Source organism: Pseudorca crassidens, chromosome 3 (assembly GCF_039906515.1).
Source record: "Pseudorca crassidens isolate mPseCra1 chromosome 3, mPseCra1.hap1, whole genome shotgun sequence".
Lineage (NCBI taxonomy): Eukaryota > Metazoa > Chordata > Mammalia > Artiodactyla > Delphinidae > Pseudorca > Pseudorca crassidens.
In genome coordinates, this window is record NC_090298.1 from 122,461,766 (window position 1) to 122,489,630 (window position 27,865).

General features: G+C 43.5%; 1 protein-coding gene across 3 annotated transcripts in view; it reads left to right on the forward strand.

Moving 5' to 3' along the window:
- Window positions 1-27,865, forward strand: part of SH3RF2 (SH3 domain containing ring finger 2) — a 143,275-nt gene that overhangs the window by 55,083 nt on the left and 60,327 nt on the right. For all 3 annotated transcript variants that reach the window (XM_067732143.1, XM_067732142.1, XM_067732144.1), the window contains exons 3-5: window positions 6,650-6,919; window positions 10,229-10,324; window positions 16,750-17,070. In XM_067732143.1, the coding sequence (XP_067588244.1) occupies window positions 6,650-6,919; window positions 10,229-10,324; window positions 16,750-17,070 (687 nt within the window). The remainder of the gene's footprint in view (window positions 1-6,649; window positions 6,920-10,228; window positions 10,325-16,749; window positions 17,071-27,865) is intronic.

Consider the following 27,865-nt stretch of genomic DNA (forward strand, 5'->3'; position numbering starts at 1 on the left):
TTGTTCAACTCAGTGATTCCTGAGCTTATTTGAGTATGGAAACCTTTTTGAGTATGGGTAGCACGAAATTGTTAAAATTCAGGGCAATTTGGAACAGAGGACCCAAACTCTCCTTTTTTATTTTCTAGTTCATGCAACTAGATCTTTCCAATAATTATTATCAGTCATATTTATTAATCTTATATGCATTCTTTTCCTCCAGGAATGGCAATTCCTGGACGTTTCTTGATTAATTCACAGATTCATTCACCAAGCATTTATGAAACATCTGCTTGTGTCCAGGGCTCAGAGACAGAGTTTCAGAGGTGTTTCAGACACAAATCCTAAACTCTCGGGCAGAGAATTCATAGCCTGGTGAATGATACCTGAGTCAAAGGCCAGGATGTTTTCTCTTGGCTCCATTCTCCTGTGACGGGCCATCTCATGACCAGCTAGGGAGGTAAGCAGTTAGCTCAGCATGTTGGTTTTGGCCCCATCCGATGCCAGAAGTAGGGAACCAGGCCTACCTCTTTCTAAACAAGTGGGAATGCCACTCATGCATGGTGAACAGTTCATTACACAGGAACAGGCTGAATGCTCACTCCAGCTCAGCTTTTTCCCTTGTCTCATCACTGTGATGATTCCAATCTTGGGCTCCTTTTCTCTTACCCTGTTATCAATCCATATGCCTCCTTCTTTATTTTCCAATTGGAAATAAGCTCAGAGCTCACTGGCAGCTAGTCCTCCTGCTGTTTCTAAATTCTGCTTTTTGGATATTTCACTGTTATGCAGTTTTGTTGTTTCTGGGTTTTTAATATGTATTAATCAGGACTTTTTCAGTTTCAGGGGTCAGAAAATAACTCCAAGCAGTTTCAGTAATAAGCAATACATTGAGGATATCATCTCATTTAACTGTGTATCCTTTAGGCACAGTTGGATATAGACATTCAAATTTTCTTGTGAAGGCTCTATCCATTACTTACCTGTTTATCTCACGATATCTCTAGTTCTGCTGCTTTCTGCAGCTTCACTCAGGAAGGTGTGTCTGCTGGCTGGGAAATATCACCACTGGTAGTCCAAGGCTTACCACCTCCAGGCTCATGATCCAAAAGAAACACTCTCTTCTTGGGTGTCTACATATCAAACGTCAAAGAAGATTCTAACTGACCCTATTTGGGGCACACGCCTGCCCTGTACCAAGCTTTATGCCAGGAGGATTTGGGCACTCTGTTACCGAGCCAAACTTGGGTCCACTCACCCGCACAGTAAAGCCAACCTACTGACATCAGGTTGTGGTGAAGGAAAGTGCGGCGTTTACTGCAGGACACCAAGCAAGGAGAATGGGTGGCTAATGCTCAAAAGACCAAAACTCCCTGAAGGATTTCAGGGAAGGGATTTTCAAGGCAAGGTGAGGGAGAGGGTTGCGGGGTGCCGGATCAGCTCATGGACATTTTTCTGATTGGTTGGTGGAGAGGTAACTGAGTGGTGTTTTGGGAGTTAACATCATCAACCTTTTGGATTTAACTGGTCTGGGGTCTACGTGTATATGGTCAGCATGCAGCTAACTTTTTTCACCTGGGGAGGGTTTTAGTATCTGTAAAACAACTCAAGGACATGGCTAAAATATTACTTATAGTCCTTAAGGAGGAACTGAAGGTCCTTGACTTTGTATTATGGCTAAACTATTATGTTGTCTCACTTGACTGTTTTTGTTTCTGCATTTTCTCATTTTTGATTGAATTTGTTCTCTGGAACTCAGGGAAGGCCTAGGAGGCTAAAGCTCCTTTACAAACAGGAGGCAAGGGACATGGTGGGGGTGGGTGGGGGTGCTTCTGTCCCCAGAAAGGCCTTCACAGGACCTTGCTCGGTTATATAACTGGCCAGCATGGGCCACATACCCATGTGTATGTGGTGTGACCAGAGTGAATAACATGCCCATGAGAAGATGGAGAGCAAATGGGTGGATCCTCAGAGAAGGGATGGCTGCCATCTTATTACCAACACACATAACTACTACAACATAATTTTACCACTAATGCCTCTGCATACCCCCTGCTTCCTTATTTCAGGGTTCTGTGCTTTATCTTCCATCAAAAGCATGGACCTCGTGTGGCTTTCACCTCACCCTACTGAGATGACAAATCAATAGGCAAATTACAGGTGCATAGAAGTATTAATCCTTTTGAATCTCAGAGAAGGAAAGCTTTGTAGGCACACACACAGCCTTCCACTGGATTATCTGGCTTTCTGAAAAACACCAGGAGAAACATTTGGTAATGACCTGGCTGTGAGACCGCCACACCCACTTTATCCCCATTCTCCCTCCCTCCTGCACCTGTCGAGACAGAAAACAATTGGGGTGGTGTTTTGTTTCACCCAACAGAACAACGGGTGATGGCTGCTGCAGAACTTGGAGTCATTTTCCCTTGAGAGAACCATTGCTGACTGGATAGAATCAACCAGCTGAGTCTCTTCAGGCAGGTGCTTAACTTTTATGCGAGGGCTCTAGAGTTCAATAATTCATGCTCGTGCAGCCAGCAGCAAGCAGATGGCATTCAAACTCTATTCAGATTGTGATTATAAAACATCACCCCAATTGAGTTTTATGATGGAAAAACATACTAGGTGACTTCAGCGGGATGAAAGCGAAATCAGGGCTTTGACGTCAAATGAACGGAAGTCAGTCTCGGGGCCGCTGTACATTGGCTGTGTGACTTTGGCTGAAGGTTGAACGTCTCAGAACCTGTTTCTTCGTCGATAAAATTAAGATAAACCTACTTCACAGGGCTTTGAGCTCCTATAAATGAGATAGTACTGTACATGGAAAGTGCAGTAGTGCAATAATGTAAGACAAATTTCTATGGCTTGCCAGAAACACAATAAATGCTAATTTCCTTCCCCTCTTCAGATTCTTTCTCTCTCCTTCCCCACCCCAACCCTCTTTACAGCATGGAAGCCAATGTTTTCTATAAGTATGAATGTAGAACTGAGAGTAAAAGGGGAGAATGAAGAAAAGAGGTGATGAAAAGAGTCTTCATGTTAAAAATAGAATTTACAGTTTGCTTCCACAATAGTTTATCTCAACTGAGGGGAGATAGAGAAAAGATGAAGATGGTCAGGCAATTAGTACTATCTCAGGGTTTCAAAGTTTATGCACCTTCAAAGAGATTTAAGCATTTTGTGCAGTTTTAGTCTAATATACTTGCTCAATAGTCATTAAAATACATAAGCCACCTTGTATGGGAGTGTCTTCCAGAAAACAAAGGGAAAAAGCAGCTCAGCCATTTATAAAACTACATAAAATCTCCATTTTAGTTAGAATAAGACATAACTCAGACCAGCGGCATCAAACTTGGATGGATGGGAGAGCTGGATAAAAATGCAGCTACTTAAACTGCCCTCTAAGAGATTCTGGTCAAATTGGTTCAGGGCTAGGGTCCAAGAGTCGGCATTTTTTACATTTCCCGAGATTCTGATCTAGGTAAACCACAGACTTCATTTTGAGAAACACTGGTTGAGTAGTTAAGAGCTTGGGCTTGAGAATAGACATACTTGAGCTCAAATTCCAAAATCTACCACTTTCTAGCTTCATGAACTTTGGCAAATTTTTAACCTCTCTGATCCCCAGTTTTCTAATCACAGGTTGTTGTGAGAATTAAATAAAATATACTGTGGAGTGCTTAGCACAGTATCTGGTACATAGGAGGAAGCACTCAATAAATATTAGCTATTGATATTATCATTATTATGCAAAGTCAAAGGAGCTTCAATTCCTTTTTTCCTAATTTTTTCATTCTTCCTTCCTTTTCTTTCTTTTCCTTTTATAAATCCAAAATAACAGCGTATTAGCCAAGATGGAAGTTTATTTAGATTTCAGACACAAGTCTGGAAGTAAAGTAGTCCAGGACTTGCCTGGCAGCTCTGCAACCCAGACTACTTTCTCCCCTTTTTAGGTGCGACCCTTATCCTCATTGTTCAAGATGGCAGCTAGAGCGCCAGCTCTGCATCCCACATAGCAAAATGGAGGAAAGAAAAAGAAAGTCAGTCTCTCTCAGTAGGGACACTTCCTAAAATTTGCTTATATCCCATTGGCCAGATGTAGCTGCCAGTGAGCCTGGTAAGTGTGACCAGTGTGTGCCAGGTGCTCATATACCCATAAAAATGTGATTTATATCACAGTGTAAAATTGGGAGAAGGCTTAGGGACAATAATTATTCCCTGATATGTCTAACCCTGGGAGTCTAACAGATTCAGATCATTCCCCAGAAATCCTCTGTTCTCCATCTGCTTCTACCTGCTTACTTCTCGGGTAAGGGAGAAGCTTCTCCAAAAGGTAGTTACATGGTTTGTTGATCCCACTCAGCTAGGCTTATTTTCTTCTTAAATTCCTCCCATACCTTTCACTTCTTATCCCCCAGCTTCATTCATTTTCTTTTTACTATCCAATTGTAATAGTACAATTTTTTCATTGTAGAAAAGTTAGAAAACACTGCAAAGCACTTAGGGAAACTTTTTTTTTTTTAATATTCAAAAATCTCATCATTTAGAAATAACTACTCTTAAAATGTTAGTATATAGCCATCTAGCATTTTCCCCAGGTAAAAAATATATATGTATATTTACAAAGAGAGCCTAGTCTACATAACTGTTTTTAATCTCTTCTATTATACTTAACAGTATATTATGAGTAACTCTCAGTGTTATTAATTATAGATCAACATCATCAGTTTTAATGACTGTAGGGTTTTCCATTGTATGGATGTATCATAATTTATTCAACTGGTTCCATTTATCTACAACAGTGTGTTAAACCTCCTAGCACATACATCTTTGCTCATTTGTCCACCAGTTTCCCAAGGATGAGCTATGTTCCTGTGGTTTTCTAACTCCCCAGGGACCAGCAGAAAACCATTGCTCTGCTGCTGTCCCATCAGCAATATGATGCCGTTCAGGTCTTGTCTCGACCCTGAAGCTGCTTGAAATTCCTTTTCAAATGAACACTGCAGACTCTGAAGGTCCTTGAAGGTCGCAGCAAGACTGTCCCCAGCAGAGGGGAATACTCCACCCAATGGCCGAGGAAAGCACAAAATACAATACAATCACAGGTGACACTGATGGGCTTTCTATAAAACCTAAGTTACTAGAACTTTCCATTTGTCAAACTGACCTCAAACAAGACCAAAGTGACGCCATTTCTCTGTGGAGAAACCAGTTTCAATCAGGAAAAGAAATGCATTTGACTGAAATAATTATTTAGACTGACAATTGATTTGACAAATGACAATTCTTTAGCTGATTTTTTTTTAGGTGATTATTGATTTCTGACTATTAACTCATCTCGGTTGTGCTTCCTAAAGATCCAAACACACATGAGGTTTACACTTTCTAGACAGGCTGAAGACAAATTACAATGCATCACTCTCACATAGCACTTTCTATGTTCAGGGGGTTTTCACCTCAATTTTCTTGCCGTCAACACTGAGCCCTACATTACAGGTGTTAATTCTAAAAGGTGTCATTTATTGAGCACATATTATGTACCAAGCAATACACAGAATGCATTATCAATATTTTTTAGTCCTCACAGTAACTCTAATGAGGTAGACATTCTATTATTACCCCATTTTATAAATGAATGTGGTTTAAGAAAGATGAAATAGCTTGACCACAGTCACACAAGAGCAAAGAGGTGGAGCCGTAATTCAAAATCAGTACTCAGATCCCAGAAAGAGTCACAGCCTCACTCAAGTTCACATAGTTGTGGAGTCAAGTCCAAAATCCTGTTCCCTGCATAGTGATTAAGAACAGGGTCTGGGCTTCCCTGGTGGCGCAGTGGTTGAGAGTCCACCTGCCAAGGCAGGGGACATGGGTTCGTGCCCCAGTCCGGGAAGATCCCACATGCCATGGAGTGGCTGGGCCCCGTGAGCCATGGCCACTGAGCCTGCGCATCCAGAGCCTGTGCTCCGAAATAAGAGAGGCCACAACAGTGAGAGGCCTGCATACCGCAAAAAAAAAAAGAACAGGATCTCTGGGCTTCCCTGGTGGCGCAGCGGTTAAGAATCCACCTGCCTATTCAGGGGACACGGGTTCAAGCCCTGGTCCGGGAAGATCCCACATGCCACGGAGCAACTAAGCCTGTGCGCCACAACTACTGAGCCTGCGGTCTAGAGCCCGCAAGCCACAACTACTGAGCCCGTGCGCCACAGCTACTGAAGCCCGCGCCAAGAGCCCGTGCTCCACAACAAGAGAAGCCACTGCAATGAGAAGCTGGCTCACCACAAGGAAGAGTAGCCCCGTTCACCGCAACTGGAGAAAGCCCGCACGCAGCAATGAAAACCCAACGCAGCCAAAAATAAATAAATAAATAATAAATATATAAATGTATATTTAAAAAAAAAGAACAGGTCTCTAAAATTAGATTGTCAGAGTTCAAACCCCATATCTGCCATTTCCCAGCTGTGTCACCTTAGGCAACTTCCTAAACCACTCTGTGCCTCAGTCACCTCATCTTAGAAAGGGGAATAATAGTGTTTATCTCAAAGGTTAAACAAGATGACCCACGTACGGCACTTAGTACATAGGAAGTGCCCTGTATTTAGTTATTAATATGATCCCTTGTGTCCCTCCAGCCTCTAAGCCATACATATTTTATTGATCCGTGACACTGCAGGTGCCGCGAGCAAAGGCCTTGTGCAACTACCGAGGGCAGAATCCTGGTGACCTGAGGTTTAATAAGGGAGATGTCATCCTCCTCCGGAGACAGTTGGATGAGAACTGGTACCAGGGGGAAATCAATGGAGTCAGTGGGATCTTCCCAGCCAGCTCTGTAGAGGTCCTCAAGCAGCTTCCCCAGCCACCCCCACTCTGCCGGGCCCTCTACAACTTCGACCTGCGTGACAAGGACAAGAGTAAGAACCAGGACTGCCTGACCTTCCTCAAGGTAAGATTCTGGGCAGCTACCAAAGTCACCAGTGACCACATAAAGACTAGCAGAACCTCGAGTTTTTGTTTAATATTTGCTGATTGTTTTTAATTATATTTTATCCATAAATGTATAAATGTGTGCCTATATATGTAATGTGTATGTATAATTCAAACATATGGTAGTAAAGTCGCCAGAGAAATCTAATAGGAGTTTGATGGGAATCCTCAAACCTGTTCTATTGCAACTGCAAAACAAAGTATCTGCACACTCATTCATTCATTCTACAATCACTTTTGAGCACCTGTTCTTTGCAGACACTGGGGAGACAGCATGAACAAGTCACAACACCTACCCTCAGGCAGAGTAGTGAGATAAACAGACACTTGGACAGAAGATTACAGACACAGTTTAACAGCGTGCTGTGTAGAACTACAGATCTTACCTTTTCATTGTGTATCTGCAAGTCCTGATCACCTAGTACTACTCGTTTACAACACTTTATTTTGTTTGTAAACATTGCATTCAAAACACTCCAAACAACATAATAACATAATTATATCTTTACACATAAATCACCTCTTACAAGATATATTTTCCAAACACATTACTTACCCTAAGGTTTTTTTCCTCTCTTTTTTTTTTTTTTTTTTTTTTGGATGATTCTTCAGCATTTGCAAGTAAGGACAAGTCTACTAAAGTCTAGACTACAACCATCCCTCGGTCTCTGAGGGGGATTAGTTCTAGGACACATTGATTCCTGAAGATACAGAAGCTGCGGACGAGGAGGGTCGACTGTACTTTAAGTCATCGTATTCAGTACTTATTATTCCGTAAACATTTGAATTCTCTCTTAGAAACCAAAGTTGGGGGTGATTTTCATTCTTTGCTACTTATGATAAGTAGCAAATACAAGTTCAAGTGGCACTGCTACAGTAGCTCAGGAAAGGTCTTTTGTTTTGTAAAACATTTTTATTCCATCACTACTGGAAATGAGATTTACTTAAGATTCACTCAAACTGGATAAACCCACTGTCCTCCATATTTTGAAATATTGATCTTTGTTATTGTCTTAGCACCTCAGAGTGAGTCCCCTAAGGAATGTCATTCTGTAGCTGACCTGTAAACTTTATACTTTGACTACAGCTGGAGAAGGGCAGTTCAATTCCACAAGCGTTTATTGAGTATTTACTTTGTGCCAGGCATTAGACACTAAGCTCTAGGGACACAGCTGGAGGAAGACATAGGCAGGAAGCAGTACCTGCTTTTTTGCCCTTTTCTGGGAATTTGCAAACTGGGACACTTACCCACCTGCTTGTTCATTCATTGAATCCAGCCATGTGCCAAGCTGTCCACTGGAGATAAAGTGATGAGTCACTGTCCCTGTCTTCACGGAGCCAGCAGTCTAGTGGAAGGAACAGACACATAAATGGGAAATGAGGACAGAGGACCCAGAAGAGAGGATTTGATCCCTTCTGGAAGCCTATTGAAGGCCAAGACTACACCAGGATATCTCATGGTCTTCCTAAACTCAGCATGTCCAAAAAAACTCAAGATCTTCTCTCCAGAAGCTTTTATTCCTAGTATTTTCTATCTCAGTAAATTTTCCAGTTTATTCACACATGCAGTTATTCATTCATGCATGCATGCATTCAAGAAATAGTGTTTAAAAACTGTGAATCACTATGTTGTACACCTGAAACTTATATAATATTATACATCAACGATACCTCAATAAGAAAAATTTTAAAAAGGAATGATTGGTTGACTGCTATAGGGGAGCCGCTATATAAGATCCTAGGGACAAAAATGAACAAAACAGATAAGGCCCTGCACACATGAAGTTTATGGTCTGATGAGGTGGACAGGCATTAAAGAAATCATAACCTATAAATATGTAATTACAGGTTGTAATAAGGACAGAGAAATCTAAGAAAGGGTATAATACAGTAATGGATTTAGATTTGGATTCGTCTATATTACTAAGGGGCATAGATCTGAAGATCAGAGATCAGTGGATGAATATTCAGATTTAGATTGACAACAGGCATGGACATGGAAAGGTATTCCTGATGTGATATTAAGTGAAAATTCAATGTATCCTATATGACATCATTTGTAAGAAACACAAAATAAGCCAAATGAATGTATTTGCTAGGAGTCAGAGTAGTGGCTACCTCTTGCTATGTGACAGGAAAGAGTACTAAAGAGCCATCTTGGTGCTGGAAGTATTTTATATCTCTTACTCTGGGTTGGGGTTTTGTGGATATATTCAATTTTAAAAATTCATCAAGCTTTACATCTAAAATGTTTGTACTTTATTACATGCCTATGTATATTTTCTGAAAAGTTTTTAAAAATCAGTGTGTCTCTATGCACATATATTTTATCCTCATAGAAAAGAATCTGGGAAAAAATGTGGCAACCAAGATGTTAACAGTGGTTGTATCTATATTGTGATAGAATTCTTTCTTTGTTTTGCTTATCTGTGTTTCCAAGTGTTTCTACAAATCTCCCTATAACCTTTGGTAATAAGAAACATTCAAATAAAAAGCCACTTCATGTTTGATACATTAAAAATTAAATAGGGGGACTTCCCTGGTGGCGCAGTGGTTAAGAGTCCGCCTGCCATTGCAGGGGACACAGGTCGAGTCCTGGTCCGGGAAGATCCCACATGTCGTGGAACATCTAAGCCTGTGCACCACAACTACTGAGCCTGCGCTCTAGAGCCCACGAGCCACAACTACTGAAGCCCATGCACCTAGAGCCCATGCTCTGCAACAAAAGAAGCCACCGCAATGAGGAGCCCTGAGAAGCCTGCGCACTGCAACAAAGAGTAGCCCCCGCTCGCAGCAACTAGAGCAAGCCCACATGCAGCAACAAAGACCCCACGCAGCCAAATAAATTTATTTAAAAAAATTTTTTGGAACACTGAAAAGTGTTCAAAATCAGAATGCAATTCATTCTTCCTTTTGCTAAGCCAAAATTCTATCTCCCTACCTCTTCCATCTTGGTTTCTCCATCAGATTAATTTAAATGAAAAGCCCAGATTCTGCTGGTGATGGAAAATTAGAGACATTTCCAAGTTTTCCTATTGGATTTCTTCAATGCTCCAAATTATTTCTACTCCTCTTTTGGTCTTGGTGACCCAAATACTGCCCTTTATGGAGAAAGATTATTTTAGTGGAAGATTTTGTAAATAAATTGTGAAAGAGTTACATTCCTTGCCCCTTCCACCATCTGAGACTCCAAGCCTATCTCCACTGAAGGCTTTCAGCACCTGAAAACTCACAGTAAATGCTAACCAGGAGACTTTCTCTCTTTCAGGATGATATCATCACTGTGATCAACCGAGTGGATGAGAACTGGGCAGAAGGCAAGTTAGGAGATAAAGTCGGCATCTTCCCAATCTTGTTCGTAGAGGTACGTGACTATCAAGTCTACATCTGATTCAAGCTTACTCAGAATTATACATGTGCTACAGTGAGTAATTCCTATTTGATATGAGGCTTATTTCAGAACTAACTAAAGTCTTGAAAGAAAAGATGCTAGATGATAATACCCATTTCTGGCAAGAGTGTGGGAAAATGGGCCTTTTCATTCTGCTGCTAGGAGTACAAATTGGTGCCGTCTCTCGTTTCCAGACTCAAACTCCTATCAAGGATGTTGAAAATGTACATCTCCTTTGAGTCCCTAATTCCACACCTGAGAGTTCATTAGAAGGAAGTATTAAAACAAGTGTGCAAAGATATGTGTACAAAATGTGCAAAAATGTTCATTGTAGCATTGTGCATAGTGGTGAAAACCCAGAAATAATCTAAAACTCAACAATAAGGATTTAGTTTTTTTAAATTATGGTGATGGAAAAATATATACCCATTAAAAATAATGTTAAAGGAGAATACTCAATATCATGGAGTATCTGGTATTATGGAAATATGTTTGTGATTTATTGGTAAGTAAAATAAAGTTTAATGAGTATAAAGTTTCAGATTTAGAAGATGAAATTCTGGAGCTCTATTACAATGTGGATAAAATTAACACTACTGAACTGTATACTTAAAGATGGTTATTATAGTAAATTTTGTTATGTGTTTTTTACCACAATTAAAAATAATTAACTGCTTGAAACTAGCTTTGTAAATACATATGTGTATATATAAATGGATAAAGGGCTAGAAGACTATGTACCAAGATATTAACAGTGGTCATCACCAGATGGTGAGATTCTAGATAATTTTCATGTTCTTCTGCTGACTTGTATTTTGTAAATCTTCAGAAATGAGCACATATTACTTCTATTGTTTTTTTAAATCTACTTTGAAAAAAAAAGAAAGAACACATGCTAGGCTATCTACCTATTTCTCCAGGATAGTAATATAACCTATAGCCCCTAACCTCTCTAGCCATCATTCTCACCCCAGCTTGAAGCAGGTCATTACAAATTTAAAAGAGAGGTTTCACTGTTTAACTGCACTTATTGGGTGCTTACCAGGCATAAAGCATTAAAAGCTAGCGGTGCTGAGCTATAAAAGAAGTAGAAGGTATGCTCCCTGCCCTCTAGGAGGGTAGGGTGAAACAGAACAGAGGCAGAGTTGGAAAGAAGGGACCAGTTCTACCATTCGTAAGAGCCGAAGCGGGTTCTGAAGTGAATGGTGTGCCCAGAACACTGCCCAGCTGTCAAGGTTCCCTCACCCTCTCATCTCAATCTGTATGGAAGGAATGAAAGACGGAAGGGAGGGGAAGAGGAATGGTCCAGAGAGGCTGGTCTTCCTACTCTCTCCACTAAATGATCGTGCTTTTTCTCTTGTTGAAGCCCCTTCCAGGTACAGCCACCCAATTCTCTCTACGTGTTCAACTTCACTCATTTTATGAGGCTCAGCTAGAAATCTTCTTTTTCCATAAAATTCCAGCAACTAGTTGAATACTCAGTTGTCTCTTTCTTCTCAGAACACCTGATGGGTGTGTGGCTTGTACTTCACAGGCTAGCCCAACACAGAGCAGGTACTTCATAAAAAAAAATTAGCTTCACAAGTGAATGAATGAAAAAAATATTTGGGAGGTGGTCCGACTGACCAGGAAAAAAATTCAGAGAACATACCTTTCAACGTGACCCTGTCCTAAATATATATTCAATCATCCAACTTATTTTTCATTGAGTGCCTGCCATGTCAGGTCCTGTGCTAAGTTCCAGTGATACAAGACAGATATGAGTCCCTACTTTCAAGGATTGTAGGGGCAGACATGAATAAATAATTATAAGTGTGATGAATGATGCAAAGACTGAAGGAGAGGGAACTATTGGGGGGAGGAGAGTATGATGTTCAACTTACCTGGGTAGGGTGTCAGCAAATGCCTTGTAAGCCAAGATCTGACAAATGATGAGGAGCAAGCATGGAGGGAAGAGTGTTTTAGGGAATGGAGGTAACATGTGCAAAAGTCCTGCAGGATGAGGAAGTGTGGTGCCTCCAAAGGACCAAAGAATACTAGAGCTGGAGCTTAGAGAGTAAGAGAGAGACAAAAAAAAAAAAAAAAAAAATGAAGCCAGGGAAGTAAATGGGACACACACCACAGGAGACTTTGTAAACCTTCCTGCATTAGTCAGGATGAGCTAGGTTATGCTATGGTAATAAACAGCCCCTGTATCTCAGTGGCTTCACAAAGAAAAAGTTATTTTGAATCCATATTACATGTTCAGCACAGAATGGTGAGAGGCTGTGCTCACACAGTCACTGAGGAACCCAGACTGATGAGGCTGGGCCATCTTGTAGCCGTGCCATCTGGAACATATGGACTTCCTAGGTTTCATGGCAGGGAAGAGTAAAGAAGAGTGAGCTGTGTATCAGCAAAGGCCTCAGCTCTGTGACATTTGTCACTCCCACTCCCACATTTGTCCATTGGCCTGAACCAGTCACATAGTCCCACCTGGCTTGAAATCAGCTGAGAAGTATAGGGGACTACTTGGAGTATTTGCTGAGCATCCTCACCTCTGCTGTATCATAAGAAGTTTGGACTTGACCCAGAAGTCAGAAGACACCACTGATAAATTTAAAGTAAGGCAGTGACTCCATCAGATTTGGGGTTCTTAAAGATTGCTCTGGATGCAGTGGGAAGAATAATTTGAGGAGGAGGGATTTAAAAAAAGCAGAAAGATCAATTAGGAGGCTACTACATGGCTCAGTTAGAAAATGATTGTAGCTTTGACTAGTAGATTGGAAACAACTGGACAGATTCCAGGACCTCTTAGGAGGTAGATCCACAGGAGCGGGGGATAGGGGTGAGGCAGTGGTCAAGGATCACGCCCCATTTTCGGATTTGTGTGGGTCAGTGGTAGAGCCATTTGCTGGATCAAGCAACATATGCTGAAGAGGAACAATTACGATGTTTGGGAGATAACCGTTAAGTCTCCGAGGACAGAGATGAGCTACAACTAATCCTAGTTGGATACATAGGAGGTGCTTAAATTTTTGCAGATTAGAGCTTGCATGGTCCCCTGTATTATTTCAAGAAGCTTCTTCATAGGTCTGGGGAAAAAAGGCATCACTGACTTCATTACCCATTTCTGATATCCTTTTTTTCCAAAACTTCTACATTTAATGATTATTCATTTGGATACTCTCCCCACTACTCCACCTCTAAAATTAGTGATTACAAGAACCCTCACAGTCATCATCAAACTAGGGTCCTGTTCTCCTAATTGCTAGGAGGGGAAAAGATAATCAAGTGGTTGCTGTAATCTGGGAACCTGGTTTTCAAAAATTACTTGAAATCTAAATTGAGCTTTTTAAAGCAGTACTTAAAATTTGATTCCAGTCATTTCATTAAGACCAGCACTTGCCGAGAACCCTTTAAATAAGTTTTGAACTACCAGCGCCATGCAAAGCAATTGGAAGGAAGGAGAGCTTTCTCCTGAGAGTGAGGTGGGCTTTTTGGCATAAACAGGATTTTTCTTGTTAATGTTATCGTTTGACTTATTGAATTGCATCTGGGTAAAAGGTGGTAAAACAAACGCGGAGCTTATGCCCGTTCTTGTCAGGACTTCTCCAGCGGGGCCTGCCTGGGTTATACGAACCTCGCTCAGCCCAGTGGACCTCAAGGATATTGTTTCTAATGAGTGGGTGCAAATTGAAGAGCTCTGCAGTCCTTCCCCCGCTGAGCTATTAATCACCCTGGCAGAGGACAGGGAAGACCCAGAGTCACACGGGGCTCTTTGTCTGTGTTGCTGATGGAAACACCCACGGTATTGCTCACCTGGGGGCAGAACAATTAGCTGAAGGCAGAAAAAAATTAACTTATTTCATCGTGGCTATGAATGACCAGAAAGAACTTTACTCAGTCAACTCAGAGAGCGTGTATTATCGTCTTACTGGGTGAACAGTGGCGGGATGGGTGCTCTGGGGGAACATGAGACATGGTCCAGGCTTCCATCAGAAGCGCCCTAAATGATTTCAGTAATTTCCCAGTTGATCTCCCTCCTTCCGGTCTGGCATTTCTGCATAGCAGCCAGAGTGAGCTTTTTATGCATTTATTTTTATTTACATACAGTAAAATTTGCTCTTTTTGGTGTCTCTGCATTCTGATAAATGCATACAGTATAACCACACTACCATCAAGATATAAAATAGTTCCAACACTTGCCAAAAAATATGAGGGCAGGCTGCCTCTTGGAAGTCCGCTCCTTCCCTGACTGCAACTCCTGGCACCCACTGATCTGTCTTCGGTTCCTGCAGTTTTCCTTTTCCAGAATGTCACAGAAATGGAATCACATAGAATGTAGCCTTTGGAGTCTGGCTGCCTTCACTTAGCATAATGCCTTTGAGGTTCATCCATGCTGTCGGGTGTATTGGCAGCTCGTGCCTTTTCTTTGTTGAGTCATACTCCACGATGCGGACGTGCCGGAGTCTGTCATCCATTCGCCGACTGAAAGACACTGTGATTGTTTCCAACTGTCTGGCAGCTATCACTAAAGCAGCTATAAACACGTGCATACCAAGTTTTCAGCGAGCCTGAGTTTTCATTTCTCTTGGGTAATTACCTAGGAGTGGGATGGCTGGGTCAGACGCTAAGGAGGAAACTGTCAAACCATAGCATGAGCTTCTAAATAAAAGCATACATCAGATCACGTCGCCCTTCCACCTAAATCCTGCCAAAGGCTTCCTATTACAGTCAATAGACTCAGAGCCTCCCAGTCGTATGCGATCCGGATCCTGCCTGCCTCCATGGTCTCCTCTTTACCACCTGTTCCTCACTTCTTTCTGGTTCTTTCACATCGTTTTCTCAAACAGCCTGAGCTTTCTCCCTCTTCGGGATCTTTCCACTAGCTTGCAATCCCTCTCCTGGAATGTTCTCATGCTTGTCTTCACATGGCTGGTTCCTTCTTGGCATCTGTGTCTCAGCTTGAATGTCACCTTCTCAGCAGGTCTTCCTTGACAGCCCCCCACCAATCTAAAGTAGCCGCCTCCCGCAGTCACCCTCTGACACATGAGAGCATTTATTACCGCCCGGTCTTTTCTTGTTTGGTTGTTTACATGCTGGCTCTGCCATGTATGTCACCCCTTCAGCTCTCTTGTCTTTAAAGTGGGCATAATAATGCCCCTTCCCCTACTTGTTGGTTTCTTTTCACAATATTACAAGCTTCTGGTGGCAGGAACTGCATCTTTTCTAAAATTTTCTATCTCAACTATATTAATCATCTTAATCATCCTCACATTGTTATTAAAAAGTTCTTAAATGAAGAAAAAGTTCTTAAAGGAGCAAACTCCCTTTTACCTCTATAGGTGAATCTCTAAACTAGAATGAGACACGTGCTTTTAGAGGGCAACTGGTAACAATCATCATGATGGAAGTTTAAGTAACTGTCCTGGAAAGTTTATTCACACAATCCCCTTTGTCAGCATATTTCCGATTTCTGAACGACATGAACTCACAGGGCCCTTGGTGGGCAGGGTACTCAAAATACAATAGTCAGTGGTGGTGCTAGAGCAGGCTGGAGCTAGATGGCAAGGGCTGGGTGTTAGGTTTTCAGGAATCTTGCTAGCCAGTTGTTAAACCATTGGTAGATCTTTACACCACAGAGATTGGTAAACTCTACAGATTGGGGTGAGGGGGGTCATTTGTTTGTTTGTTTTGTTTGTTTTTCTGATGTACCAGCACACCACTGATGGTAAGAGGTATAGAACAAGAGAGAATGGTGATGAGGTCAAAGTATTTAAAGGAAGTAGTAAAAGGTGGTCTTAGCCTTAGGTGATCCAGGGTCCTGAATGGATTTACATTCTGGTTAAACACTTATCAAACGTATGAACTTGAGCAACTTCATCCACTCATTATTGCACAAACACTCACTGAGCACCCACTCGGGGATACAGCAGAGAACACGTGTATAAGGTCTCAGCCCTCAGGCAGCTAACAGTCCAGCGGAGGAAAGGAAGATAAATGATTACCGTGTGGAGTGGGAAAGCATGGGGGCTGCAGGAACACTGAGAAGGGCAAACAGCCAAGTTAAGGGTGGAGGTGGGGATTCAGGGGTGGCTAGAGGAAGAGGGAAGGGTCCCCCAGGTAAAGGAGGCTGGGATGATGCTGAGAGAGACGGGAAAATCAGAGTAGAGTATCATGGCTTGTTTTAAATTCTTCAGACCTCAGTAAGAGTCGTAGCTACGTTGCAGGAGAGTTGTGAGAATTGATGGATATAGTAAAGGAATTGGGATATACTGATAACAGGTGGAAGCTGACCAAGGAATGACAACTGAGGCAGTGGCATCTGAGCCGACTTCAGACTAGCCTGGGTAAGACACAGCCGCTCACACGAGATCAGGATGCCTAAATTCTCATCAGACCTTTTGCCTTTTCAGCCAAACCTCACTGCAAGACACCTCCTACAGAAGAAAAAAGGCCGTCAGTCATCCCACACAAAAGGCATGTCCCTGGTGTCATCCTCCAGAGGCAAGGCGACCAACGCACCCACACTCCGAAGGGGCCCGGGGTCCAGGAGGAAGGGGCCCGGGCAGTTCTCCATCATGACAGCCTTGAACACCCTCAACAGGATGGTGCACTCTCCCTCGGGGCACCATATGGTGGAGATCAGCACCCCAGTGCTCATCAGCTCCAGCAACCCCTCTGTGATCACTCAGCACATGGAGAAAGCGGATGCTCCTCCCAGCTCTGTGGGGCAGGTAGGGAACAAACCCCTGGGATAAGGGCACCTTGGAGTTGGGCAAGTGACCCACACCGTGTCACAAGCAATATTGGATCTTTAGTACCTGCTAAGCCCCCATAATGCATTAATAACAACTAATGTCATTATGTGTCAGAACTGTCTATACATGATCTCATTTCATCCTTGAAACAGCCTGTGAGCTAGGTATTATTATTATTGCTATTGTTACCCCCATTTTACAGATGAGAAAACTGAGGTTTAGAGGAGGGGGGTTTGCTTTCCCTTGCTAAGAGCCATGGCATGGTTCCTGTCCCTTAGAGAACTTCCCTCCAAGGAGATAATGACATCTGTTTTCTGGGATCACAGTTTAACCTTCACTGTTCCATCCTCCAGTAATGTATCAGGCATCACGTGACAGGGAAGAAAAAGAAAGAAAAAGAAACTATGGGTTATTGGGTGTTTTCAGGACTAGCTATATACTTTGCAAGGCCCAGTGAAAAATGAAAATGCAGGTCAAAAATGATTAAGAATTTCAAGATGGCAACAGCAGAGCATCAGACCAAGTGAAGGGCCCTTCTGAGCACAGAGCCCTGTGTGACTACACATGTCACATACCCTTGAAGCCAGCCCTGGTGGTTTTCATATGGAGCATTTAATGAGATTATGTACGTAAAGTGCTTAGCACAATGCCTGGCACATACTGAGTACCCAATAAGCATTAGCTCTTAATACTGTTGTTATTAACACAACTGCTGTTATTATTAAGCCTGGCCACTGAGTTGCCAAGTGAAGGGAGATAAGCCAAGGGGCCGTCCTGGCAATCCAGAAGCAGAACTACTTCTAACAGCATGAGGCTATTTAGGTTGAAGGATGCTTTAAAAGATGAAGGACCAGAGGTACAAGGCAAAGTAATTAAGAATTGCATGTCAGGTATTCTGCTATAAACACTCTTTGGAACCATGCAGGTGACAACTCGAAAAGACAAACCTCAACTTGCACTGATGTAATTTTTATTAAGCTGTAAATCTTGTTTTTAAACATGAATCTCTACCTTGGGATTAAATGACTTAATTGGACTCTAATCCCTTTTTAACAAGACAAGGAGAAGGAGAAAGTCAAGGGTTCCTCAAAGACCTGTGTGCTGGTCTAAAAGGAAAACAATCACCTGCTACAGCACTTCAGACCTTATACCACTGTCTGCATCTCTAGGAGGCTGGCTGTTGACGTCATTCTGCCCGCCACTTGCACTACATACACACTCACACACAATTACACTCTCCCCTCCCTATACACTCTCCTTGCATTAAAAAACTGTGAAATTCCCTTCCCTTCCTACCCACACACACTCCAAACACTTTTTTACAAGTACATACACACTTTGTGCCCCAAGTTCTCCACCCCGTACACACATATACACACACATACATGCTCCAACATGGGAGCCTAGTGACTCACAGTTAAGCGAAAGACTAGCAGAATTTTTCTGAAACCATTCTTTCTAAATATATAGACATAGGTATACGAAGTACAGCCCACACTCAGTAGATCTAGGCTAGCTCACTCAGCTATAAGTTGGCTTCCCAAAGGATTTAACCAAGAGTTACTTTCCCTGTGCCTTTTTCATTCTTCTCCCTGGTCATTTACCTCATCAACAGAGAGGCTGGACCGAAGCAGAGAATCCTAGTAGGATTCAAAACAAGTAGTATTCCTTCCTAATGTTCACAAATGGTGAGAATTCCAAAGTGTGGCATTGGCATACCCTATCCCCAGGGAACCACTGCACAGTACTGATAACCTTTTCTCAATTCACATGGTGGTGGATTATAAATATATCTACATGTTTGCCCAGATGTTATCAAAAACACACTCTTAAAATGCCCCACTTATGAGCTACATCTAAAGATGAGTGGAAAGTTGAGCAAATGACAAGATCTCCTGCTTCCTTTTTCTCTAACATCCTTGAGAGCTGTGGTTGGGTCTAGCTTATCAAACTTCCCCTCCTTCCCCATCCCAGCACCTTTCATAGTACATAGTCCCTAGTAGGTGGTCAGTAAATCAAGGAATCAAGACATTTGGCTTAAACATCTGGGCAGATGGTGGTGACGTATATATAGACAGGGAAGACTGGAGGAGGAATTGTTTCCTATAGAAAGATCACAGGTAAGTGTAATTCTTTCAACCACTAGACATCTGTTGAGTGCTTACAATGTACTAATTACCAGACTGAGTCCTGGGGATTCTACTACCAAAACATCAAGAACAGCAATAATAATCTCAAACATTTATTGAAAGTAAAAGAATTGATAGGTAGAAAAGGAAGGAAGGAAGGAAGGCAGGGAGGGAGGGAGGGAGGAAGGGAGGGAGGAAGGAATTCTTTCTTTGTTGCCAGTGTCCTGAGTCCTGCGCTCCATCCTAAAATATGGTGACAGCCTTTGTAGGTGAGGTACTCTCACCACTTTACAGTGACGTAATTAAGACCCCCAAATAAAAATGGTTGGGCCACCGTTCCTAGAATTAGTGAACAGTGAGAGTCTGTTCTGACCGTAGAATTGTGTGATTCTGGCCCATAAGCTCTTGTCACTATGCTTCGCCATTAACAGAGACGTCATCAGGCAACACCGTTACATCAATGTAGTTTATCTTGAATGTCTGTAGCCTCCCTTTTCTTGCACATCTTCACTTGACTCCAAGGCCTTCCAGCATTCTCTTCCCTGCCCACCCCTCAGTAAAGAATTTGCCCTAAGTCTTCTGCACCTCAAGAAGGTTTTCATTTACTATCACTTTGTTCCTTTATGAACTACCGTGTCCAAGCATTGTGCACAGTACTGAAGGCACCAGGAGTAAGTTTTGCCCCCAAGGAACTCACAGTCTAGCAGGGATACAGAAAATAAATGACAGACTATGGTGGAGTTAGGGCTTCCTAAAATGAGATGAGCACCCTGATGGCTCCCACACTGACTTAGGCGGGGAAGATACTTGGAATTTTACAACACAGAACTGTCGACAGAGAAAGTTACTTCCTTTCCAACTTTCCCCAAGCCTCTTGGTGATATCAGAAAGTCTTAGTTTGGTGCTAGTCTGTCTTTAACATCCTCTATCAGGTTTTGCTAATCTCCCTCTGTCAGGAAGCGAGAACCAGGCATCAGGCTCAGAGCTTCGGGCAAGCAACTGCCCATCTCTGAATTTCATAACACTGTATGTTTTCATCATGTTGTCGGATGGTTATCCTCCATATCTTACAAGTGATACCAGTTCTTGTTCACAGAAGTCTATGAAAAAATTTTTAATACTTTATTAACATGTTTAAGCTTTTTTTTAAAGAACAGTGAGTTAATAAAGGTACAAGTGATATGTGGATATGGCAAAAACCATGGAGATGGGACACAATGCAGTTTAGAAAGCACCAATCCAGAGTAAATACATGCATAATTAGAACATGTAGGAAGTGCTACGGAAGCAGAGAAGAGGGCGTTTGTTAGCTTCAGTCCTGTTCCCTGAGAGAGGGATATTTGAATATTTGAACATTGGTCCTTCTGTGACTGACGTGTAAAAAGTCCAGGAAAATTTTTTAGGGAAAAGCCTCTTTAAAGAATGTTCAGTCCCCACCAACTAAACGGAGGGGGCTTGGAGGATCAAGGAGTAGGTTTTCTGAAAACACCTCTAAAGAAACAATGAAGAGGAGGATTATCCTTCACCTCTTAAACACCAAAGGGTAGCAGTTCCTATCTTCTCACAGAGAGAAGCTGAAGCAAGGAATTCTGTTTTCCTGTTGTCATTGTGTCCTCCCACCCTTGGGAAACCACCTGACACATCTGGCTGGAACGTCAGGAAGTGACCTTAAAGGTAAACTTTGGACTAAACACAATTGTGCTTGAAAATAATTCAGGATTAGACCTGAAGACTCTGAGTAGGTTCCGTGGGAAACTGCACTGGAGGAGGTTAAGAAGGGGGATGGGAACCAATGTAGTTGGCCTTTGGGGGAGTCCTGGAGATTATCTCTAGGTCTGCACTGAGGACGGCGATGCCTTCGAAGGAGAAGGAAAGTCAACTGCATGGGACACGAGTTAGAAAGAAGTTCGTCAGTAATGCCTCTTAAGGGAAGCCACAGTGCCAGGTCCACCCTGGAGATTCCCAAACTGACTTCTTCAGGATGTGGAGTCAGTTTGTCCCATCTCCCCACTCACAGCACCATGAGGTGCTCTTGTTTGCTGTAACTCTAGCCTTCCTAAGACATTCTGCTCCCCCAGTCTACGCACCCTCCCTGCCCAGGGAACTCAGCCTCTTCCTCCCTTCCCCCTCCCACCACTGCCAATCCCTCCAGCCCCCTCCTTCAGCCTGCCCCTTCCCCTGTATCACAGGTCCAGGTGAGTGCAACTGCGATGCAGCTATATAGAAAGCCCGTCGTCATTCCAGAGTTCTCTCTTTCCCTCACCTTCTACATCCAGTTCGTCAGCAAGTTCAGTTTGCCACCTAAATTGCAATTGTTTCTATTCATCCCATCCCACTGCCTTAGTTTTGGTCCCCATCACTGCTTCAGTCTCTTCCTGGTCTCCCAGAACCTTGCTCAATCTCAACCCCTCACCCTGCCGACCCCCTCACCCCTACCCAGAGCTCTCTTGAACTGGCCGGATTGGCCCCAAAGAGTCATGAGTGTAAAGTGGGGAGGCTCCACTAAATGAACACCTGTCCCCTCAAACTTTCTGTACCATGTCATCATTATCTGCCCCAAAGTACCTTCTATGGGACCCAACAGGTGCTTGAAATATGTTTATTAAATTTTCAAGAACATACCCCTTGGGTGGAGACAGCCCCTTAGACTGTTCTCATACATTATCAGTTAATGTCTTAGCAGGAGTTCCCTGGCTGACATCTGAAAGCAAAAAAAAAAAAAAAAAAGACACAGGGTAGAACCAGAGGGCCTCTGCTGCCCTCTGCTCTGCCAGATCCCCTGGGTAAAGAGCAGTCAGGAGCCACCTAGAGAAGCAGTGTTATGTCCAGGGGAAACCACTCCAGCCTTAGACCCAGACACCTCTCCCCCGTCTCAGCAGTGAGACTTCTGACAAGTCCATAGCCACTCTAAGCTTCAGTTTCCATCAAAAAAGCAGGAATAACCCCTGCCTCACAAGGCTGTCGGGAATATCAAAGATGTAAAGTGGGTGTACAGTGCTTGGCTCCCATTTTTATTATTTTTGTTATTATTAAAAATGTTAGCAGTCAAAATTTCTTAGTAGTCAGTTGCTAGATTTCTCTTCAAGCACCCTCCTCCAGGTTTTTTGAACTTTTTTGTAAGAGAAAATTTCAAACACATATAAATGTTAAGAGAAGAGCACAGTGAACCCTCCGGTACATATCACCCAGTCTCAGCAATTATCCACTCACAGGCCTATCTTATTTCAGTTATACCCCCCCGCTCATGAACCTGCTCCTAACTGAGTTATTTTAAAGCAAAGCTCAGACATAATATCATTTCATCCATACACATCTCAGTAGCTCTTTAAAAATTTCAGGGAGTATTTTCTTCCAAGAGTTTAACATAAGAGTAATCCCATTATCACACACTAGAAAATGGAAAATAATTTCTTAGAAACATTAAATGTTCAGTGCTCAAATGTCCATATTTGCCTTATAAGTTTTTTACAAGATGTTTTGTTTAAATGACATCTAAATGAGGTAAACACCTTGCATTGGGTTGATATGTCTATTAGATTTCTTTTATTCTACAGGTCCTCTTGCTTTTGCTTTCTCTCTCTGTCTCTCTGTCTCTCTGTCTCTGTCTCTCTGTCTCTCTCTCTCGTCCTTTGCCATGGACATGTAAAAAAAGCCAAGTCATTTCTCCTGTTGAATTTTCCACATTCTGGGTGGTACTGGTTGAGCCTATGCAATGTGAACACATTCCTTTCTACCATTCATGAGGAACCACTCATGACCATTTATTCGGGGCTGCAAAATGGTGACATTCCAAATCTGTCATCCCTCCTGAATTTTTTTTTAAATATTTATTTATTTGGTTGGTTGGTTGGTTGTGTCAGGTCTTAGTTGTGGCAGGCAGGCTCCTTTAGTTGCAGCTTGCGGGCTCCTTAGTTGTGGCATGCGAACTCTTAGTTGCTGCATGCATGTGGGATCTAGTTCCCTGGCCCGGGATCGAACCCAGGCCCCCTGTACTCGGAGTGTGGAGTTTTAACCACTGCGCCACCAGGGAAGTCCCCCTCCTGAATTTTTTTAAGCTGCAATGCTTCTGTAAGATTGACTACTACCTTCTAAGAGTTGATGATGTGTAAGATCCTATGCTGTGAGTTTTAACTAAATTATTTCACAATGATCTCCAAACTTTCATACCATAGGCCCTCAGCATATACTGGGGAATCCAAAGTTCATGTCTTAACCACCATATATTTATTCTCTCCCCACCCGCCCCGCGTTTCTCTCTCTCTCTTCCTTGTTTGTTCCCGGGCGTTTCCCTAGTTCAAAGACAGGACTCATTTCTCACCACCTTCTCTCCTGGCATGTTTGCCATCATTGAACTGCTACTCCTTTTTCCACTGGCCGCTGCCAGCTGGGCTAATCTCCCCTGCCTGCCTTTGCCAGTCTGCTTGTTTACATCCTTATCACTGCCCTCAGGCCGGCCTCCTCATCCTGGCCCCTTCAGCCGTGTGTTCACCCTTCTGCCCCTCCTGAGGACTGGTTCCCACAGCTGGGCTAAGACCAGGAGGAAAAGACCAGGTTTCTTCAGCCTGGAGAAGAAAGGGCTTCAGTGTTGCTGTGGGAATAGGAGTTGACTTTATTTTTCCAAACATGGGTTTAATAGACTGGTTTTGTGTTCCTGTGTCTGGAAGAGGAAAGGAACAGAAATCAGCACATGAAGGATTTCACGAGGAACAGGGAGAAATCTCTCCCATCACATAGACTGTTAGAAACTAAGCACTGAAAATGCTGAAGGAGCCTGTGCATGCTGCTGTTGGGTTTTGGGGTGGTTTTTATTTTTCCCTGTAGAGGAAGGCAGCTTAATATAAACAGAAGGGCTCTGAGTCAGGCTAAGCTTCACGCCACGGCTTTGCTACCTAATAACTAAGTGACAGTGAACTAAGTACCTTACCCCATTGAGCCTCAGCATCCTCATCTGCAAAATGGGTAGGTCCTTCCATGCGAGGTCTTTTCAGGGATTAGCCGTAACTCAGTAAGCTGCTGCCATTGCTCTTACCTGCTTGCCTCCAAGCAGAGTGTTTAGAATATATCATCATTGGTGTGATAGAGGAGAACCCCTGGCTTAAACTGGGCATTGAGCCAGACATCTTCCAAAATCCAGGTGACCCTTCCAACCTGAATTCCCTAAGGTATATTTTTCACAACTCCTGGCCAACACGGGGGTGACCTTGTCTCATTTTATATGTGAGAAAATTGGCAGGAAAAGGTAATTCCGTAACAGAGTCAACGTCTTCCTCCAAAATCAAATCAACTAAATGTGGTTTAAGACCAAACTAAGAGTCCTTTTACTGCATCATTTAATGCCTCATCCGTGAGCCATGTGGTCCCAGGCTGCAAGAGTGATCATTAGTACAAGACAGGTGCCACCACCACCTGATGTGCCATGATGTCGCCAGTTAGGCCTAAGAATCTGATCCGAATGCTCCCTTCCATCAGCAGCATGACCGGGGGGAGCCATTTTGCCTCTCTAGGTCCCAGTTTTCTCATTTTCTAGGTGGAGTAATAAAACAGACCTGGCAGAGTATTATGTTGCTCAGTTAGTGAATAGCACACTCTGAAGGTAAGTGACACCAGGAAGAACAGCTCCTATTATTTAGTTAATGATGGTCCTGGTTGGGATTCCTCTGGTCTTTTCTCAAGCACACTTTCACACAAGAGTTCTCTTTCCTTTCTGGCTACTGCACAGCTTTCTCAGCCCCAATAGGTGTCAGGTAGAGATCTCCTGTAGGAGCTTTTAAACAAAGAGCTTCTTGGCACTTTAGGGAGAAACAGTATAGTAAGAAGATAAAAATAAGGGCTTTGGGGGTCAGCCAGCTCTCACTCTGCCTCTTACTGAGCAATATAACATTGGGCAAGTTACTTAATCTCTCTGGACCTCTGTTCTTCCATCTGTAAAATGAAAGTGATGTGGTGATTTTGGGGTTTTTTTAAACCTCTTAAGATCGCTGTGAGGATAAAATGAGGTGATGCGTGTACATGAGATAATGGCCAGGTTTTGGCAGTGGTAAATGGCTCGGTAAATGTTCACTGTATGATTAATGTTGGGTCGGCTCAGGAAGCTATGACCTGCCCCCATGCCCATGCCCCAGGGCTGGCCTGTGCAAACAGGCCTTGCTAAGAATGCCGTCCGCCAGCAGCACGCTTCAGAAGGATGCTCCTTCAGAGCCTGCCTGGGGTGCAGAGGCTTCCAAAAGTCCCCGTGCTTCCTTGTTAAGCAGTGGCAATTCTGGAAGTAGGGAAGGAGTATGGCTTTGGGCTTGTATCTTGCGGCCCCTTGGGGCAACTGTATTTGCTCAGCTCAGACCCTCAGCTATAATCCCAAGGGGAACCCGCAGGAGGGAAGCCATGAAAAAAGACTTTGGACAAAGGAGGAGACCAGGGTGGAGACTGAGGCAGGGCCGTGTTTCCACCATCTTTTTTTTGGCACCTTTCAGCTTTTTCTGTAAGCCACATCCTCATCTGGTCTAGTTGCCCAAGCCCCTCACAGCCCACCAGTGAAGCAGCCAACGAAGAGTTGTCAGGTGCCCCCAATGCTCCAGGCACAGGCAATACAGTGGACCAGGCAGACCTGGTCCCTAAGCTCGGGGAACCTCCAGACCAGCAGGGAAGACAAATACTAAACAAAGTATTATAAATACCTGATACAAGATTGTAAGTGTGCAAAGTTCTGTAAGGTTGAAGGATGGGGAATGAAGAGAGTCTGAGGGTAGTCAGGGAAGCCTACCTGCAGGAAGTGACCTTCAGGTAGAGAGAGACCTGACGGATAAAGGAAGTCAGCCTGGGGAAAGAAGGTGGTGAAGTGAGACCCTCTCCTCAGCCCCAGCATCCCAGTTCACTTTATACTGAAGTTAACGCCAGAAAACGGCAGTGCTCCTGGAGCACCATGAGGCCTGCTGTGCACAGATCCCCGCCCTGCCCAAGCTCCCTGAGGTACTCTGGGGAAAAACCATTCTTGTTCTGGTGACCAAATCAAGTTTGGTAATTAACCCGGCTTGCTTCTTTGATTCAGCATTTCTTCAACAAGAAGTTAAACTTTACATCATCATTCTGCCCAATTAATCCTGGCAGGTGAGCCACTCAGGGGCCCCAGCCCTGCCAGGGTTGAAAAAGGGAGCGGCCTGGCCTGCACCGCAGACATTTTAACACAGACTCTTTAGCCCTGGGAGCCAGGAGCAAGGGTAACTGATACGCAAGGCCACTGGGGCCCTTAACACACACACACACACACACACACTCTCACAGAATTCAGCATGAAGGAAAAATAGGAGAGGAAAAATAAAATAGAAGGGCAAGAGAAAGAGAAAAGAGGTGTACAGGGCAACAGTCAGGGACAAGGAAGGTAGTATAGAGAAGGGTAGTACAGGAGACATGGACATTCCTCAATGGCACAGGGACCTTGTCCACGTGGCTCAAATTTGCAAGGACCCAGTAATAGCACCTTTCACACAGACCTGTTAGGAAAGTGAATGAGATATTCACATAGAGAAGGCTTTGTCAACCTCAGTACTGCTGACATCTGGGGCCAGATAACTCTTTGTTGTGGATACTGTCCTATGCATGGTAAAGTGTTTAGCAGCATCCCTGGCCTCTACCTACTAGATGCCAGGAGCACCCACCACCTGGTTGTGGCAACAAAACATATCTTCAGACCTTCTCAAATGTCCCCCAGGGTCAAAATTAGCCCCAACTGGGGGCCACTTATGTGCGGGAGATAGCACAGGGCCTGGCGTACAATACATGTAGAATAAACGGCAGCTGACATAAGGTCTGTGCGAGGCAAATGCCCTTTCTGAATATCAGACCCTTCTTCCCAAGCACATGCCAAGAATATAAGGGCTTTGGAGAAAAACTGGAACTTTCCGTAGGTGGGATGGGTAGACTTGCCAGTGTCATCACTGGAAATGTGCAAACAGACTCATGTGCACAGGGATGGAGAGGCTGAAGGGACCTATATATTCACTGGAATGTTGGAACAGGTCCACTTTCCACTCTGCTCAGCTCAGAGGGAAAGGAGCTAATTTTGTGGCGTGGGTAGCAGGTGCCAGGCCCAGTGCCAGGGTCTTACATATAGACCAGCCTCTGTGAGTTCTGTGAATAGATATTATTATTTCCATGTTAGATGGAGGAACTGTGACCCAGAGAGGCTAAGTAACTAGCTCAGTGTTACTCAGCAAGTACATTTCAGGATTTGGGTCAGAACCCAGGTCTGACTCTCTTCCAAGCCCATGCTCTTTCCCCACCCAGGTGGCAGGAGTAGGGCTTCTCATATGCCTACTTGATCATTCACAGTGAGAGCTTAAGAGCAATTCGAGGGCAGCAACCAGGCTTAGTGGGAAGGAATGATGGGATTGATTAGCAATGTCCGTCATGGGCCCAGGAATAGGAAAAGGAGGCAGGTGTTCCAGGTGTTTGCCATTCTTGTACAGACCCATAATCCAAGATTCAGTGATTCTGTATCATCCTAGCTGGCGTTTTCTGGGGTCTACACTGGACTAGGCGTACATCCCGCTTTGTTTGGCAAATTAGCTGCTTTCTTGCTTTCTCGGGGCATAGCTGAAAATCAAGTCTTCTCCATAGGTGAGGGTTTCTACAGAGGGCACAAGGAGCCT